General features: G+C 33.5%; 1 protein-coding gene across 1 annotated transcript in view; it reads left to right on the plus strand.

The window, feature by feature from the left end:
* CSPP1 (centrosome and spindle pole associated protein 1) overlaps positions 1–16,954 on the plus strand; it is a 114,703-nt gene that overhangs the window by 15,179 nt on the left and 82,570 nt on the right. The window contains exons 4-7 of the mRNA XM_061172270.1: positions 5,525–5,628; positions 10,471–10,551; positions 11,833–11,931; positions 12,698–13,140. Of these exons, the coding sequence (XP_061028253.1) occupies positions 5,525–5,628; positions 10,471–10,551; positions 11,833–11,931; positions 12,698–13,140 (727 nt within the window). The remainder of the gene's footprint in view (positions 1–5,524; positions 5,629–10,470; positions 10,552–11,832; positions 11,932–12,697; positions 13,141–16,954) is intronic.

Consider the following 16,954-nt stretch of genomic DNA (forward strand, 5'->3'; position numbering starts at 1 on the left):
TCTCATCGCTCAGAAAGTGCCAGGAATTTAGAAGTTACCTCCCAGAGACCAGAGACAGAGGCTAGCCAGATTCTTTATTATGTACAGCATGTACGTGGTTTAGTCCGTATAAGCTGATGAAATGGTGTCCTTGATAAGGAGTTAGAATAACTGAGATTTAATGAAATTATGAAAGAATCAGCTGAAAATGATCTGTAAAAGTGAATGATATCTTCCATCTCCCTAAATCATTTCTAGGCATAATACTTGTGATTCTTTTATTTAAAAAATTCTTAGACTTCTCTTACTTAGCTCATTTTCATGTTTAATAACAATTACTGAAAAGAAATGCTTACATTAATCTTTTAAATTTAGTTCAGTCTTACCTCAGTTAAAGATCATCTCCTAATCCTTTCTCTTCTTTAGAGAAGTTGAACATTTTCCCTTAGACTGGTTGAGCATTATTCCTTTGATTTTGATGTTTTATATCCTGGAAGACATTTTTAATAGATGAAATAATGCAGTTAATACTTCTAACATTTTTTCATACATAAATATATTTTGACCCAACATTCATAGATTTTCTGCAGTGCTTTTGAAATGTAGTTCCTGGCTCAGTGACAAGGATGAGAGCATTGCTGTATTTGGGGGTTTTTCCCCTGTATTTCCATTAAAGAAATAAAGGAAAACATGCACATGGTAAAAAATTACAAAGAACACAGAAGTATATAGCCTGAGAATTGGTGATCCTCCCAACCTTGTCCTCTAGTCTCTCTTGTTAAGCAGTTTCTTGTGTACAGTTTCATGACTATATTGTGCACACATGTATATAGCCCTCTCTTCTTTTTCTGTATATGGTAGCATAGGTCCTGTTGTGCATTTGAAGATACCACTTTTGTGACGTATAGTATAGGGATGTGACCATGACCTCTTGAGATTAAAAAGCAACTTAATGCATCTGTTGAGAGACCTAGAGCAGCTACTGTCTGCTGCTAAGGTTTCCACTACAGGCTGGCTATTGGCTACTGTCTGGAACTTAGCTTGTAAATAGTTTCCTACACCTATAGAAAGAGTGGCTCATTGTGCCTAAACTGTTGTACAAACCACATGGTTTATGCAGAATACCTGCTTTCTGTCTGCAGAGTCTGGAATTTTGGTCCGTACTAGGCAGAGGGTGCCTAGGTGACCAGCTCCCATTAAAAACCTTGGGCACTGAGTAATGAGCTTCCCTGGTAAACAACACTTCACATGTGTTGTCACAACTTGTTGCTGCAGGAATTAAGCGTGTCCTGTGTGATTCCACTGGGGAAGAACTCTTGGAAGTTTGCACCTAGTTTCCTCTGGACTTTGCCCCATGTACCTTTTCCTTTTGTTAATTTTGCTCTATAATCTTTCATGGTAATAAGCCATAATTGTGAGTATAATGACTTCTGTGTCCTGTGAGTCCTATCAAATCACCAAGCCTGGGGATGGCTTTGAAGACTACCAACACAATCCTTTTCAGTCTTTTTTTTTTTTTTTTTTTTTTTTCTGGTTCCTTTTTAGCTCCCTCACCTCTAAACTTTGGACTACAGAATCCATCTTTAACTTTTGTATTCCCTAGGTATTTTTTAATCCATCCACCGTTTCTAGGCAATATCTCTCACTCATATCAAAATGCCATTGATCAGCCCTACAGGCTCCAGAATGCACTAGATTTATTTTAGCTTTCATGCTCTGAAGTCATGTTTTGTAAATCTGCAAGCAAAAAATAACAAATTATCTAAGTAAGAAAAAAGATTTTATTCTTGTTACTAGAAATTATTTGGTATGATTTTTTTTTAAATTAATTAATTAATTAATTTATTTTTGACTGTGTTGGGTCTTTGTTTCTGTGCAAGGGCTTTCTCTAGTTGCGGCGAGCGGGGGTCACTCTTCATCGCGGTGCGCGGGCCTCTCACTGTCGCGGCCTCTCTTGTAGCGGAGCACAAGCTCCAGACGCGCAGGCTCAGTAGTTGTGGCTCACGGGCCTAGTTGCTTCGCGGCATGTGGGATCTTCCCAGACCAGGGCTCGAACCCGTGTCCCCTGCATTGGCAGGCAGATTCTCAACCACTGCGCCACCAGGGAAGCCCTGGTATGATTTTTAAAAATTCATTTTAAATACAATTATGCTCATGGAGACTTGGAAAAGAAAGAAATATAAGGAAGGAAAATTACATTATTGTAATTTAAAAATAATACCAGAAAAAGATTTAAAAAATAGTATCAGAAAAGAAGCAACAGCAGAATTTCCCATTGCAGAGTCACTCTAGAGTTTAGACTAAGCTAAAAAATTACAGTTAATATAAAGATTTTGGAAAATAGACAAAAGGAAATTGTTGTTTTTACTAATTTTTAGTTGTACTTTTGTCATTCCTTGTAGCATATTTAGTCTTAGGTTTCTCTTATTACAAACTAAATCCCAGACATTCTACCTCTTTGGTTCAGTTTGTACAAGTCAAATGGATACTTTGTAATAATGTCTTTATAGCTGAAGTTTGAGTACAGTGTTCTCCTCAAAGCAGCTGCATCTGTTAAGTCACCTGCTTAGGGAAAGGCTTATTATTATTTCCTATATTTTGTCCTTTGATTGTTTTTACTTAATACTTTATCATGGTAATATAATAATGAAAAGAAGAAACTGTTTCATGGTAATTTGTAAAGTACTTATTTTGAGTGCTATGTTAGAAGATAAATTAATTTTAAAAAGATTATACACTGTAGTTTTAAATATTTAACCCACAGCCACTATGGAAACCAAATACTTCTAATCGCTGTAGTTCTGAAACATAATGTTAACTTAGAGTCACTGATGTTCTTGGTGAAGTGACATCACTTCAAATGACCCTAAGATGACACTAATGCTTTACTTGCTACTAGAACCATGAGAAGACAACTACTCTGAAAAGGTAAGTATCACCATATTTCTCAGCTCATTAAGTCAGTTAAGATGCCATTGTTAATGCTTAGTTTAAAGTGAACAGAATATTTAAATTATTCCATACAGTTCTTAATTTTATTTCTATGACCTACGTCTGCTACCATAAAATATTGGTACCAGATGACAAAAATAAGAATTAAAAAGTATTTTCTGTTGCCTAAACCTTCAATTAATAACATTTTAAATAATTCCAAAGGCATTATGTATTCTTACTGTGTTTTAAGACAATTATTACAAATACTATTTGAATCAATAGTAAAAAGCAAATACTCATGATAAATAAAATTGAACTTCGTATGAACGATAATTATAGGTGAAAATGAACCAGATTTTTCTTTCTTTTCTTCTCCGTAAACCCACCAAGCAGAGCTGAAAATCAGCAGTAAAAGCCACCTTAAACACATGACTTAAAAAGCTGTAAATTACTTGTTCCGCCGAGTAGGAAAGCTGAGCATGTTGCAGGGGGCATCACCCTTGTAGCATTGTTTTCTTTTCCCCTTTGACACAATAGAGCATCCACTGTGATCCTGTATAACGAGAGATACGTAGCTGTGGTTACTAGTTATTACGCTTACTTTTTCTATGCAATCAGACCACTAGAAGCAGAAATGAAATACTAAGAATAGTGTTCTTTCTCTTTATTCTTCCTCTTACTCAGGCATGCATTCATATATTCTTTTACATGTTTATTCAGTGAACATTTTTTGAGTACAAGTTGTGTGCCAGGAATTATAAAATTGAATAAACATGGACCTTGCCTTCATTGATTTTATAGTTTAATTTCATATATGATACTCCATTCTGAATGTGAGAATCAAACCATTTTTCTCTTTAGGCTTGAATTCTGTATCTTTAAAAATAAGGTTTTTAAATTTCCTTTGTGAGGAAAGAATGCTAGGATGATTTAAAGTTCCAAGCATATGGAATGCTTTAGATTCTTTTGAAAGAGGGTTGGGAGCATGAGTGAGAGGTGTCTCTAAGGAATCCTCTGTTATACCCTCTGTCATCAGGAGTTAAGCAGGCCAAAAGTGTTTATGAAGAGAATTCGGGTGTTTATGGTAGAAAGGGGAATTTAGTATTGCATAAAAATCAATAGACATCCATTTATATTTATACTACTTTGGCATTTTTGCCCCTGAAATATTTTAGTGATATAATAAAGCAGTGATATGACACAGTCATGATAAGTTTCCATCATTTAGCTGCATTGTGAGGAATAAGGCACAAAAAATGGTAATATCCTTATTGGTTTATTACCTACAGTCAGTTGTTTCATCTATATTTCTTGTAGCTGACTCTTTAAGGAAACTTTTTATTTTGTTCAGAAATAATATTTTATACTATAGTATTGCATAGTAGGACTAAAAAAAGCGAGAGGGGCTTCACAAATCGAAATACTCATCTGATATCTGTGCTTCTTGATATAACATTTTACTATTAAAAATAATTAAAAGTATGTAATTTGATTTTAACAGTTTTGTTGAGATATAATTTACATAACATAAACTGTACCCATTTAAATTGTACAGTTCAGTTGTTTTCAGTGTATTTACAAGTTGTGCAGCCATCACTGTTGTCATCACCCCAAAATATAATTTGATTTTTAAACTCTTGAATAAGGAAACCCTACTCAAAATGGAAGTTTTTCTTAAAAAACTAAGATTCTTTTACAGAGTTTCTGTTGGGATTATGAAAAAACTCTGGAAATGGATAATGTTGGTGGTTGCACAACATTTTGAATGTACTTAATGCCAGTGAATTGTATGCTTGAAAATGGTTAAAATGGTAAATCTTATATCATGTACGTTTTATCACAAAAATTAATATCCATTTATATGAAATCAGAATTGGTGGCTTAACTTTAAAAGTTTTTTGAAATTTCAGCCTAAGCCATGCAAGACTCTAACAATTTTTTTCAAACGTGTTGTATTCAGTACCCTGTGATAAACCATAATGGAAAGGAATATGAAAAAGTATATATATGTATAACCGAATCACTTTGCTGTACAGCAGAAATTAACACAACATTGTAAATCAACTATACTTTAGTAAAATTTTAAAAATTATAACACAGATATTCTTGTAAGTTAAAAAATCAGATTATTAATTTTCACAGACTGAAAAACAAACATTAAAGTTGTAGGTATTTTAAAAGAAATTTCAATAGAATTAAATGAAGACGTAAAGGTAATTGGCTTTTCTTTAATTTTGTTTGCAAGATGGCAAACAATGCAGAACCATTTATCTAAAGGGGAAGAAGTAAATATAACACACACACACTAATATAAAGATATCTTTTTACAGATATATAAAAGTCTCTGGAAGGAGACACAGACACAGCAATGTTGGTTGTTTTGGGCAGGAGAACTGGGTGGCTGGGGTTCATGGGAGGGAGGGATATTTTCCATTATGTGAATGTATTACCTATTGAAACATTTCAAATGAAAAATTTATTATCCTGATCCAAGTCTCAGAATCAACATGACTGTGTTCCTTCGTACTGTGCTTTGTTACAGGAGATTGTATTAAAATTGAGATTGGGTTGAAAATGAGCTACATTGCTTAAGAAGTTGTTTTCTTTCTAGGAATTGATTATGGATTAAGTTTACCACTTGGGGAAGACTATGAACGGAAGAAACATAAACTGAAAGAAGAATTGCGGCAAGATTACAGACGCTATCTTACTCAGGTAATGAGTTCTATTAACTAGTTTTATGCTTCAGAATTTACCTCCTAAATTTGTTTTCCTAAGGTTTTAGTCATATGCATTAGTTTTTAGGTTTTTAATGGTATCTAGCAATGGGTATTGTAGCTAAAGTTAAGTGACACATATACACATACACATTGACAGAGAAAAAAACGGTGCTGAGAACTGGTGCCATGGAATAACAGACTCTTGACCTTTTAAGTAGGGCAGTGGGTTCCAATTGTAAATGAGATTGTAAATTCTTTTTGTTCATGTTTTGTGTAAAGTTGTCATGGTTTAAAATAGCCCAGTTATGATTTCCTACTACTCTCCTCTGCTCAGCCATGTATTAAAATGACATGTGGAGTTCTAGTTGCTAATTATTTTCCTATGAGCTAAGCTTATAAAACTTCCTTCAGCATATTTCCTTAACCACCAGTCTTTGCTTTATAGTTTAATCTATTTACTTTATAGTTTAATCCATTTGCTTAGTGGAACTCTTGTTTTAAGTATATTTTGTTAAATTATATAATAGCTAAACTAATGATTTATTGTAAGTTTTTTTATTTTTAAACATCTTTATTGGAGTATAATTGCTTTACAATGGTGTGTTAGTTTCTGCTTTATAACAGAGTGAATCAGTCATACATATACATATGTCCCCATATCTCCTCCCTCTTGTGTCTCCCTCCCACCCTCCCTATTCCACCCCTCTAGGTGGTCACAAAGCACCAAGCTAATCTCTCTGTGCTATGTGGCTGCTTCCCACTAGCTATCTATTTTACATTTGGTAGTGTGTATATGTCCATGCCACTTATTGTAAGTTTTAAAATGCAATTTACTTACTAGGTTATAAATGTATCTAAACAGTCATGATGTTTCTAGTCATCCCAAGATATTCTTTAGTTTTTTCTACTTTATAATGTTTATTCCAAATGTATAAATGGTCTCTTATTTATTCTGATTTGTACATAGAGAGAAAGGACTTTGAATACATTTTACCAACAGTTTGTTTCCCTTGACTTTAGGGTATTACACAAGCAAAAAGAAAGGTAGGGCTGCCTGCAAAATGCTCTCCTTTAATTTTTTTGTTTTGTTTTGTTTTAGATCTAGTAGCTTGTAATCATTTGCATTTATGATATTGTTGTACTCAAACTAATAAGAAAAATAGCTTCATTTATGATTCAGAGACTTTTGAATGGCACCATTTTGGTTTCTTGCTTTTAGCAAAATGACACTCTGTACATTATAAGTTTCCATTAATACAATCAAGTATTCTTTTTGATTCCTCCTTTGCATTTGTTTTTATTGCTTTCTTATGCATCTTTTAGAAATACTCAGCAGCTATTGTAAGTCCATTTGTTTTCAGCATGCTAGTTTTTGTTCTTCAAAATAATTATAATTGTGCTAATCACATTAAGATTAATAAAATAATGGAATATTCAAGATGTTCTAAGATATTTTTGAACTGTGTGCTGTCAGTCTGGATTATCAATATTTTTGCACCCAAACTTTTGGATTACATTTGTAAATTTATATTGGAAAACAAAGAAAACGTTTTATAAAACTTTTTAAAATGAATCTTACACATCCATTCATCATACAACCAACACTTTTTAAACACTTATGAAGATAAATCTGGTATGAATCCTGTCTTCAAGGGGCTTAGCATCTAGTTGTAGAGATACATTCATACAATTCAGAAAGTGATAACTCTTAACAAGACAGATAAAATGATCAGGAAAGGGCTCAAGGTGTTATTTTGTAAGACATTATAGGATAGGTAGAATTTGGATATTCTAGAGGGTGAATATTTTAGAGGGTGAGGAGAGGAAGCTTTTCAGATGGAGAGTAGTAGAATGAAGAAGGACTTGGAGGGCAGACTTTAGTTGTGTATGCATGAGACATATTAGCTTTACCAGCCTGACTGAGTTACAGTAGATTTTTTTTTTTTTGAGAGTAGTAAGATATAATGATGTAGATAGATAGAATAGGATAGATTAGAAGGCAGTAGATTTTTAACTTGATATGTATGATAGTTGTGAACCATTATATCTGCTTGAGCAGCTTGTGAGGAGCTTGATAAATTTCCTTTTGGATAGTTAGTTCTTCATGTTAGACACTCTTATTGTCTTAAATTACTGCTACAGATTTTTTTTTTAAATATTTATTTATTTATTTGGCTGAGCTGGGTCTTAGTTGCAGCATGCGGGATCTTCGTTGTGGCATGCTAACTCTTAGTTGTGGCATGTGGGATCTAGTTCCCTGACCAGGGATTGAACCCAGGCCCCCTGCACTGGGAGCGCGGAGTCCTAGCCACTGGACCAGCAGGGAAGTCCCAGATTTTTGACTGATTTCCTTGCACTGATTTTCAGTCCATTCTCCATGCTACTTTCCGGAATGATCCTGTTCTTACCGATTTAAATACTTCAGTGTCTCCTCACTGCCTTCAGGATAAAAATCCAAATTCCTTAGCTGTGACACATGAAGTCTTTCATGTTCTAGCCTGCCTCCCTGGCCTTGTGCCTCATTATCCTCTCCTCTTCCCTACTGCTACTTATTGGGTGGAGTTTTCCTCTGATAGCTACTATTTTCACTTGTGCGTTTTACATTACTTTATAGGTACAAGATTTTAAAAAAGAATGGCAGTGGGAGGTATAAGAAGAAATTACCTTTATGAAGGAGAAGAATCAAGGAGCACAAATCTTTAAATTCAAAGGGATGTGAAGGAGTTTTTGGTGTTGGATTATTAAGAATATGGTTGTGGTAGAGGAACAATCGTTTGTTAATATGACAAAGACAATTTTTGGTTGACATCTGAGAAGGCGGGAGTGGAGAGGAAAGCAAGGGAAAAAGAAAATTACATAGGACATTGGGAGGTGGCTGCAGTGGCTTCCTTGACCCCTGGAATATGTACAGTTTACAAGTCCCATTCTTTCTGGATTTCTTGTGGCTTCCACACTTTTGGTTTGCATGGATATTTAAATTAAAAAGTAATCAAATCTTAAAATTTTGCCAAGAAGAGCCACTAAAACAAACAAATAACTACCATCTTCTTTCTAGTTTTTAGAATAAAAGACACTTGACCGTCTAACAACACACAAAGAACATATTCTCAGGAGAAGTTTCGAAACTGAATCAATAAATTTATATTTCTAGCCCAGACCTCTCTCCTGAACCTCCAACTCTAGTTGGTTGCCTATTTGACATTTTCACTTAGAAATCTAGTGGGTATCTTATGTTGAACATGTCTAAAAGGGAACTCCAGATTTCCAGTTTTCCCACTCCCATTCCCTAGAAGCCTGTAATACCTGTAGCTTATTCTTTTTACTTTTTTATTTTTTGGTCATAGCACTTACCACCTTCTAACATACCATATAATTACTCTTCATTATGTTTATTATTTCTTGTCAATTTCCCCTGCTGGAATGTAAGCTTCAGGAAGGCAAAGATCTTTTGTTTTGTTCACTGATGAGTCCCAGATGTATTAAACAGTTTAGACATATTAGGCACTCAATATTTACTAAATGAATGAGTGAATGATTAAAATTCAGCTTTTTGAAAAACTCACTGTATTGTCCTTATTATTAACTTTTTTCATTTTATTGAAAAGTACAAACATCATCCTGGACCCATGTTGGGAGTGGGGAATTGCCTAATGAAGGAGTAAGGATGCAGTATCTCTGTATTCCCAAGATTGGAACTCTGAATGTGTTTTTTGGTACATGTATAACTCTACAAAATGGCTAAGTTTACAGTGTACTTTGGTATATAGGGATCAAATTGACGCAGGGATCTAGTCATGTGTCATATTGTTTCCTTGACAAAAAAGCTTAGAATTTTGTATTACCAACTTTCAAATTAGCTTTTGTAGCACAACTTACTTGTAAATTCAGATTTAACAAAACCTTATTAATCAGTTTTATTAATTACTTTGTTCCTGTAATATTTTGAATGTAACTCTGTTGTAGTACATTATATTGTAGTTATTTGTTTCCATGTTTGTTTCTTCAACTGAATTTTAAATCTCTTAAGTATAGGGAACATATGCTTATGGTTGTCTCCCTACTACCTATAAAAGTAACTGGAAGGTATTAGATGGTCAATAATTGCTTGTTTTATGAATAAATAAAAGACATGAAATTAGGTTAATAAGTATTGATTGATTTAATCCTCATAACCTAGTGATGTAGGTGCTATTATTCCTGTTCTACAAAGAAACGGAGGCAGAGAAGTTAAGTAACTTATCCAGATTATATGCCTACTAAGGAACAGTACCAGAAAGTTGGTGGTTGTGTGTATTTTTTACAAATCCCTTGTGTTTGTTTTACAGTGTTCAAAGGGATTTTACATTTCTTTATCCTCCTTGATCCTATACCAGCTTTGGTAAGGCAGAGCAGATGCCATTCTCATTTTACAGAAGAAGAAAGTCTGGGTCAGGGAGGTTAAGTGACTTGCTCAGTGTTGCACAACTGAGAAATGCTGGGGCTGGTCCTAGAGCCCAGGTCTTTGGATTCCTAGTCTGATGCTCTGTCTGCCACACTGTTACCTAAATGCTTAATGAGCAAGAATGGAGAGGCACATAGAGAAATAATGTTTGTAGTTTATGTCTTCTGGCATTTAAATAGATATCCACTAATATAACTATAGGGAAATTAGAAAATTCTCTTTTTTTCTAATTACTTTTGGTATAGTCTCTATACATTTATAGTTTCTATTTTCATCTCCATTTCATTCTGTTGGTCTGTATAATGTAATAATTTAGAATATAGAATGTAAAGACATTTATGAAACATTTTATAAAGGCAATTAGGTAATTTTTTTTTTTAATATGTACATATACAGAAAAATTTTCTATCCACGAGTGAAACAGATACATCTACTCTGGGAGTTTCTCTTCCTATTGGTGAGAGGTTATCTGCCAAGGTAGGTGGATAGGAGTAGTAATTGTTGGTAGCAGTTTTATGAGGCATCAAAATCATGAAAGAACATACTCTTGATTTAAATGCAAACAAGATCACATCATATCCCGTACTTGATTTTTTCAAAATCTGTGGAATCTCTAGTGCTGTTGAAACAAGGTTTTTTGAATGTTACATTTGTAACCATGTAATATGATATATTTCTTTAATATAATGATTAGTTGAATATTCAGAATTCGGTTTTTTTCAGCATTGGTTTCTAAGCTATAAAGTTCATGGTATATGACACAATTATCAGTGAGATGAGCGGATGAGAGAGTATACTGAGCTTTTATGTAGGTGACATCTGGGGCTATTTGAATGTGTGTTTCCATCACAAATACATGTACATAATCTGAACAGGGTGTAGTGATTAAGCACTGTACACCTCTTGTAGAGACTCAAATTCCCAAGCTAGATGAGAGTCATTACACAGTATGTAAGACAAATGGACAGTTAAGTTTCAAAAGACAACCTCGCTCTTTTAATACTTTTTTTTTTAGATTGTGCTGTTTCAATGATGTTGAAGGTATTAGGGCTTAAGAACATTTACTAATGCAACATGTTTGTATTTCAACAGAACATTTACGTTATAATATTTTACCATTTTATGTTTAAAATATAACAAGGATCTTTCCTTAAACTTGGGATAGAAATGGTTAGAAGCAGGTCTTTCAGGAGTGGGGTGGGGGACTGGAGGCAAGAGATGTCCCTGAGAAGGAAAGTAGGACAGTAACCTGGTCAGATCTTGGAAACATGCTAATGATAGACCTCCTGGCAAACACATTCATATACTTACTAGTGGGAGAGATTTATTTACGAATGCTTTTGGCGGAGTGCACCTGGATTGTCTAGGATTGATGTTGGTAAACAAACCTAGAATTCAGGGACTTACAGGGCATGGCTCCTAGGAAGGTATCATCTAAGCCAAGTAACTACTGGCGTATAAAATGGAGGTGTTTCATAATCAAAGCCGCTCCCTTAGTATTAGAGACCTCATGTGCTAATCTGGACTTAAGCATGTAGTAAATCTTATTTTAATGTGGCAAGAATGGACGTGGGGAATTGTGTTGGTGGTCGCGGACCTCTTCCTGCTTCTCCTGTGCCTTACAGCTACTTCTGTTCTTGAAAATATTAGTAAAGCTTGATTCTGGGTAAGATCTCTGATTTGTATGAGTCTGATTTGACATTAGGTACTTTTTCCTGATGTTGAAGTTAACATTGCCTTTTGGTTTTCTATTTGAAGGAAAGGTTGAAACTTGAACGCAACAAAGAATACAATCAATTTCTCAGGGATAAGGAAGAATGCACGGAAAAGTTCAGACAGGTAGAAAAGAGTACTGAGGTAGGTTTTGCTTTTAAAGTAAATCTTTAACACCACAGGTTGAATATTTGTCCTTACTTGAAAATATTTTTATATTATTAGACATTTCACTTAGTTTTCATACAAATATTTAAAAAGTTAAGCCAAATGGAACCAAACACAGGACATTTAAATTTTGAATTTTGTAAATGGTTTTATCTCATATTGAAGAACTTACCCTACTTTTTAACTTCATAGAGGAGATTTAATTTTAGAGATTGGTTTTAAGTGACGTTTGTTTATTTTTTATTTTTAAATGATTTTTTTATATTGACAATTTCTAGCTGTGTGTGTGTGTGTGTGTGTGTGTATATATATATATATATATATATATATATTTTTTTTTTTTTTTAACCCAAATTTAAGGGTGGTTGATGTTACTAGGGCCAAAAAAATTTACTACCTTCTATATTCTTTGTGTTGAGAAGGAATTTAATGTGAAATATTTTGAAGCAATATTTAACTGCCAAAATATGCCTAATATTTCCCTGGCATAGTTTATCCTCTCTTGTTGTAGCCATCTATCCATATTACTGTTACCTATTTATTTGGTATTTATTAAGTTTTATTAAAGGATAACACTTCCTTGAAGGTTTTTTTCCTAAAGATAAGATGTTTCTTATGGGTGATTAAGCTTTAGAGTTGAGACAGTAAATAGATTAAGATCATTTGAGAGTTTAATTGCCTTTTAAGAAATAGCATCTCTTTAAGATCTTTTTCTTCTTTTTTTTCTTTTTTAATTGGCCAGCACAAGAATCAAAGAAGTAAAAAACCTATTAGTCAGGTTAAACCTGATTTACCTTCACAAATGCAGTCATCTTGGGAAAATTCAGAGGGTCCTAGGAAAGATGTCTTAACTCCTTCAGAGGCATATGAAGAGCTTCTAAACCAAAGACGACTAGAAGAAGACAGATACCGAAAACTAGATGATGAAATTGAATTAAGGAATAATAGAAGAGTCATTAAAAAAACTAATGAAGAAGTGGCCATTTCCAATAAAAAACAGCAGAGGTTTGTCAGCAAGACTGACATTCCAGATAGAAGATTTCACAGGTTTAATGAGGATCGTGCTTTTGATAAACAGTATTATAGACCAGGCCAAGATCCTGAAGTAAGTGAAGAAATGGACGAAAGGTTTAGATATGAAAGTGATTTTGATAGAAGACTTTTGAGAGTGTATACAAGTGACAGGTATTTACAACTTCATTTTTATCTTCTTTATTTGCTTAATATTATTCTTGTTACTTTTTATCATTATGTTAAGGAGACACAGTTTCATTTGATTTACATGATGCTTCAGTTTTAAGTTACACCATAATTTTATGTGCCACTGTAGGAACAAAGAAAACAACCCAAGATGGGGAGAAAGGGGCCCCATTAAAAAGCTGGGACACTGAAAGACTACAACCTTTATATAAACTTAAATGGGAAATAGACTTTCCCACAGAAAAGGACAGAAAAAAACTTCCACTGTCAACCTTGCCACTGAGTGGAGGGAGTAAAAAGGAACTTCCCTGAGAATTTGGACTGTAAGCCAGTACTGATTCAGGTTTTCAGTCTGAATTCATGCTGCCAGTATTGTACAAAACAACTCTGAGGGGAGAATTCAGAGTTATCTCATATCCATAGTGCCCCTAGGTGACTGGCAGGAGAAAAATAACTTCTCCCTGCAGTACTTGACTTACAACCAGTACCAAGGCTCTCCTGGTTTCAGATGTTAAAATGTGGGGAAAAAAAGACACCTTAAAAAGGATGAAATACAGTTTATTCCTTTAATATTTCTATGCTCTAAGTACCTTTATCAACTTTTTTTTGTTTTTAAGTTACTTATTGAATGTTTATTTTAGTGATATGGCACTAAGTTTTTTTGATCAAATTTTTAGATACTTTTCAGTTCCTTTGCATGTTGTTTCTATGACACTATTTGTAATTTATTAATTGCTACAATGGGGTCTTATTAAGTCATTTGTCTTAATACTTAAAACTTGGTATATTTTAATCTAACTTTTGATTTGGAGATAAAAATATGGTAGGATCTGATATTTTCATTGACTAGTTAACCTGTAGGGATTAAATGTAAATGTTGAGCAGTTCATGGGACCTGTTTCATTCATTAATCCAAATAGATTATTTTTGTAGTATTTTAGAAAATTTTCTGAGACATAATGCTACATGTTCATTATTCTAATTATTAAATAATCATACAAAGCCTTTGCAGTTCTTTGTCATCTACTCTTTATTCTTTAGTTATTACATCCTGCTCATCCAATCTTTTTAATATTCACCCTGATTTAGGTAATTTGACTGAAGGATTAGAATTTTGTAATGCCAATTATAGTTTATCTCTGATTTGAATCTAATTGTACTTCAGAAAATGTTCCGAATTCTGTAACGTGTTATATTTGAAAATGTTTGTATCTGGAGGTAGTCAAAGGCTACCTGAACTACAAGAAATTTCAGTTAGGGAAATACAGATATTCTTGGACTCTTGGTACTGCCTTATTTGTACATAAGAACTTTTTTTTTCTTACGGTGTCAGTTTACATTTGGAGTATAATATAATGCATATCTTTTAAGTTTGGAATTTCAAAAAACTTATGATGGTTGTTGCTTTGTTTTTAATATATTTTAATCTATTATTTTTGTAATTACACCCTGTGATAATTTTATACATGAACTAACAAATCAATTTCAGCCTAATTATTTGAGAACAATCTTATTTTCTTATGTATCCCATGAACGAAATGAACTGTTTCCATATATAATCTTCCCCAAGTAGTTTAAGAATAGATTGAATATGTAGATGAGTGAGAATAATTCTTGTTATACATTTTAATGTTTTTACAATATTTCTTAAAAATGTAAATCATTATTATACATCTTGTTAATGTGTAAACTCTTACATCTCTAACTGTAAGGTTTTTCACATATGTCTCAATGGCAGGTGAGGTTAAAATCGGATTTCTGTATTTCAGATTTGGAGATTTCTAAAAGAAAAGATTTCACATTGAACATTAATTAGATTTATTTAGCAGGCAGAGTGGTTGCTAGGAAAAATGACTCTACTTGTTAGTGAAATTTTTGAGACTAAAGAAATGTGTAACTTCATTTGATCTCTTTTTTAAAAAAATTAATTAATTAATTATTTATTTAAAAATTTTTGGCTGTGTTAGGTCTTCGTTTCTGTGTGAGGGCTTTCTCTAGTTGCGGCGAGCGGGGGCCACTTTTCATTGCGGTGCGCGGGCCTCTCGCTGTCGTGGCCTCTCTTGTTGCGGAGCACAGGCTCCAGACACGCAGGCTCAGTAGTTTTGGCTCACGGGCCGAGTTGCTCCGTGGCATGTGGGATCCTCCCAGACCAGGGCTCGAACCCGTGTCCCCTGCACTGGCAGGCAGACTCTCAACCACTGCGCCACCAGGGAAGCCCCATTTGATCTCTTGATTTATCTATTTATTCTTAAAACAGTTGTTCCTTGGTATCCAAGGGGGATCGATTCCAGGACCCCTCACGGATATCAAAATCTTTGGATGCTCAAGTCCCTTATGTAAACTGGTGTAGTGTTTGCGTGTAATCTATGCACATCCTCCCTTATGCTTTAAATCATCTCTAGTTTACTTATAATATCTAATCTAATATAAATGCTATGTAAATAGTTGTAAGTGCTATATATTGATAAGTAGTTACCTGTGTGCGGGAAATTCAAGTTTTGCCTTTTGGAGCTTTCTGGAATTTTTTTCCCCCCAAATGTTTTCTATCCAAGATTGGTTGACTCCACGGATGCAGAACCTACAGATATGGAGGGCTGACTATATACTGAGAAGTACAAAATTTTTCTTCATTCTGCTAAATTTCCCATGTTCTCTTTTTTCCTTCTAATAGTCAACATGTGATAAATTCCAGTTTTGATTTTTAGTAATTTTTGATTTTTAGGTTTTTGGTCTAAGTTCTTTTCTAATTACCCTATAAACTTTTCCATATATCATTATGTATTTATTAATGAAATATTTTCCCCACTTTTGGAAGGATAAAGCCCAGGAATGATTTTACTTTCCTAAACTAATCATTAATCACTGGCAAGTGTTTTAAAATAGTTAACAGAATGGTTAGCACTTAGCTCAACAGTTGCATTCTGTGTGTGTGTATGCGCGTGCGTGCGCGTGCCTGTGTGTATTCTTTGATCCATATTTAACAATTTAAGTAAATTTATAATGTTTTAGGAGCTTTCTAAAGTTGAATATAATAGTGTATCTTATAATACTTTGAAATTTATATGCTTTTAAAAAAGATAGTCATCCTAGTCTTTATTATTTAACTTGAGCTGTAGAAGTTAATATATTACCTTATTATGTTTTACTTTATAACCAATGTTAATGAGTAAAAGAAATTTTTAGCCTTAAAGAATGCTGTTTTTTAAATTTTTTATGTGATTAATGCAGTTAGCACTTCCAGTCTGTTTTACTCTTGATATTTATTAGTTTGTAATCTTGCTAGTTATGTAACAAAATTCTGAAATTCCGCTCCATCTGAAATTAGAATCTGAGATACAATTAGAATCTGACTCAATAGATTTGAGTGCTCGCTTACTTAGTGCAGGACATTCTAAGAAGTGTGCATGCTTAATATGTAAGGTATAAATGAGGAGAAATAGCTTATTAGAACATGAGTTATTTAACTTGGTATTACTTTTTTTCTTGTAGTAGTTACTTTTCATTTATACTTGGAAGGACCATTTTTATATTAATTATTTCCCCCACTTTAAAGATGGGGTAAATATTAGAAAAACACTGTTATTGAATTAAAGTAAATATAAAAATTGGGAAAGAACAGAAAACAATGAGAAAAATGGTGACCAACATTTAACAGCTCAGTAGTTTTCTTTTAATTTCTATAGTTGAGAGTACCCCTAATAGCAGAATTCATTCACATTAGAGAAATTTTTACTATGAAACCAGGTGATGTAACCATTATGAATTAGATGATTTCTTTTAAGTAAGGAGGAATTTGATT

The sequence above is a fragment of the Eubalaena glacialis genome, chromosome 17, assembly GCF_028564815.1.
Source record: "Eubalaena glacialis isolate mEubGla1 chromosome 17, mEubGla1.1.hap2.+ XY, whole genome shotgun sequence".
Lineage (NCBI taxonomy): Eukaryota > Metazoa > Chordata > Mammalia > Artiodactyla > Balaenidae > Eubalaena > Eubalaena glacialis.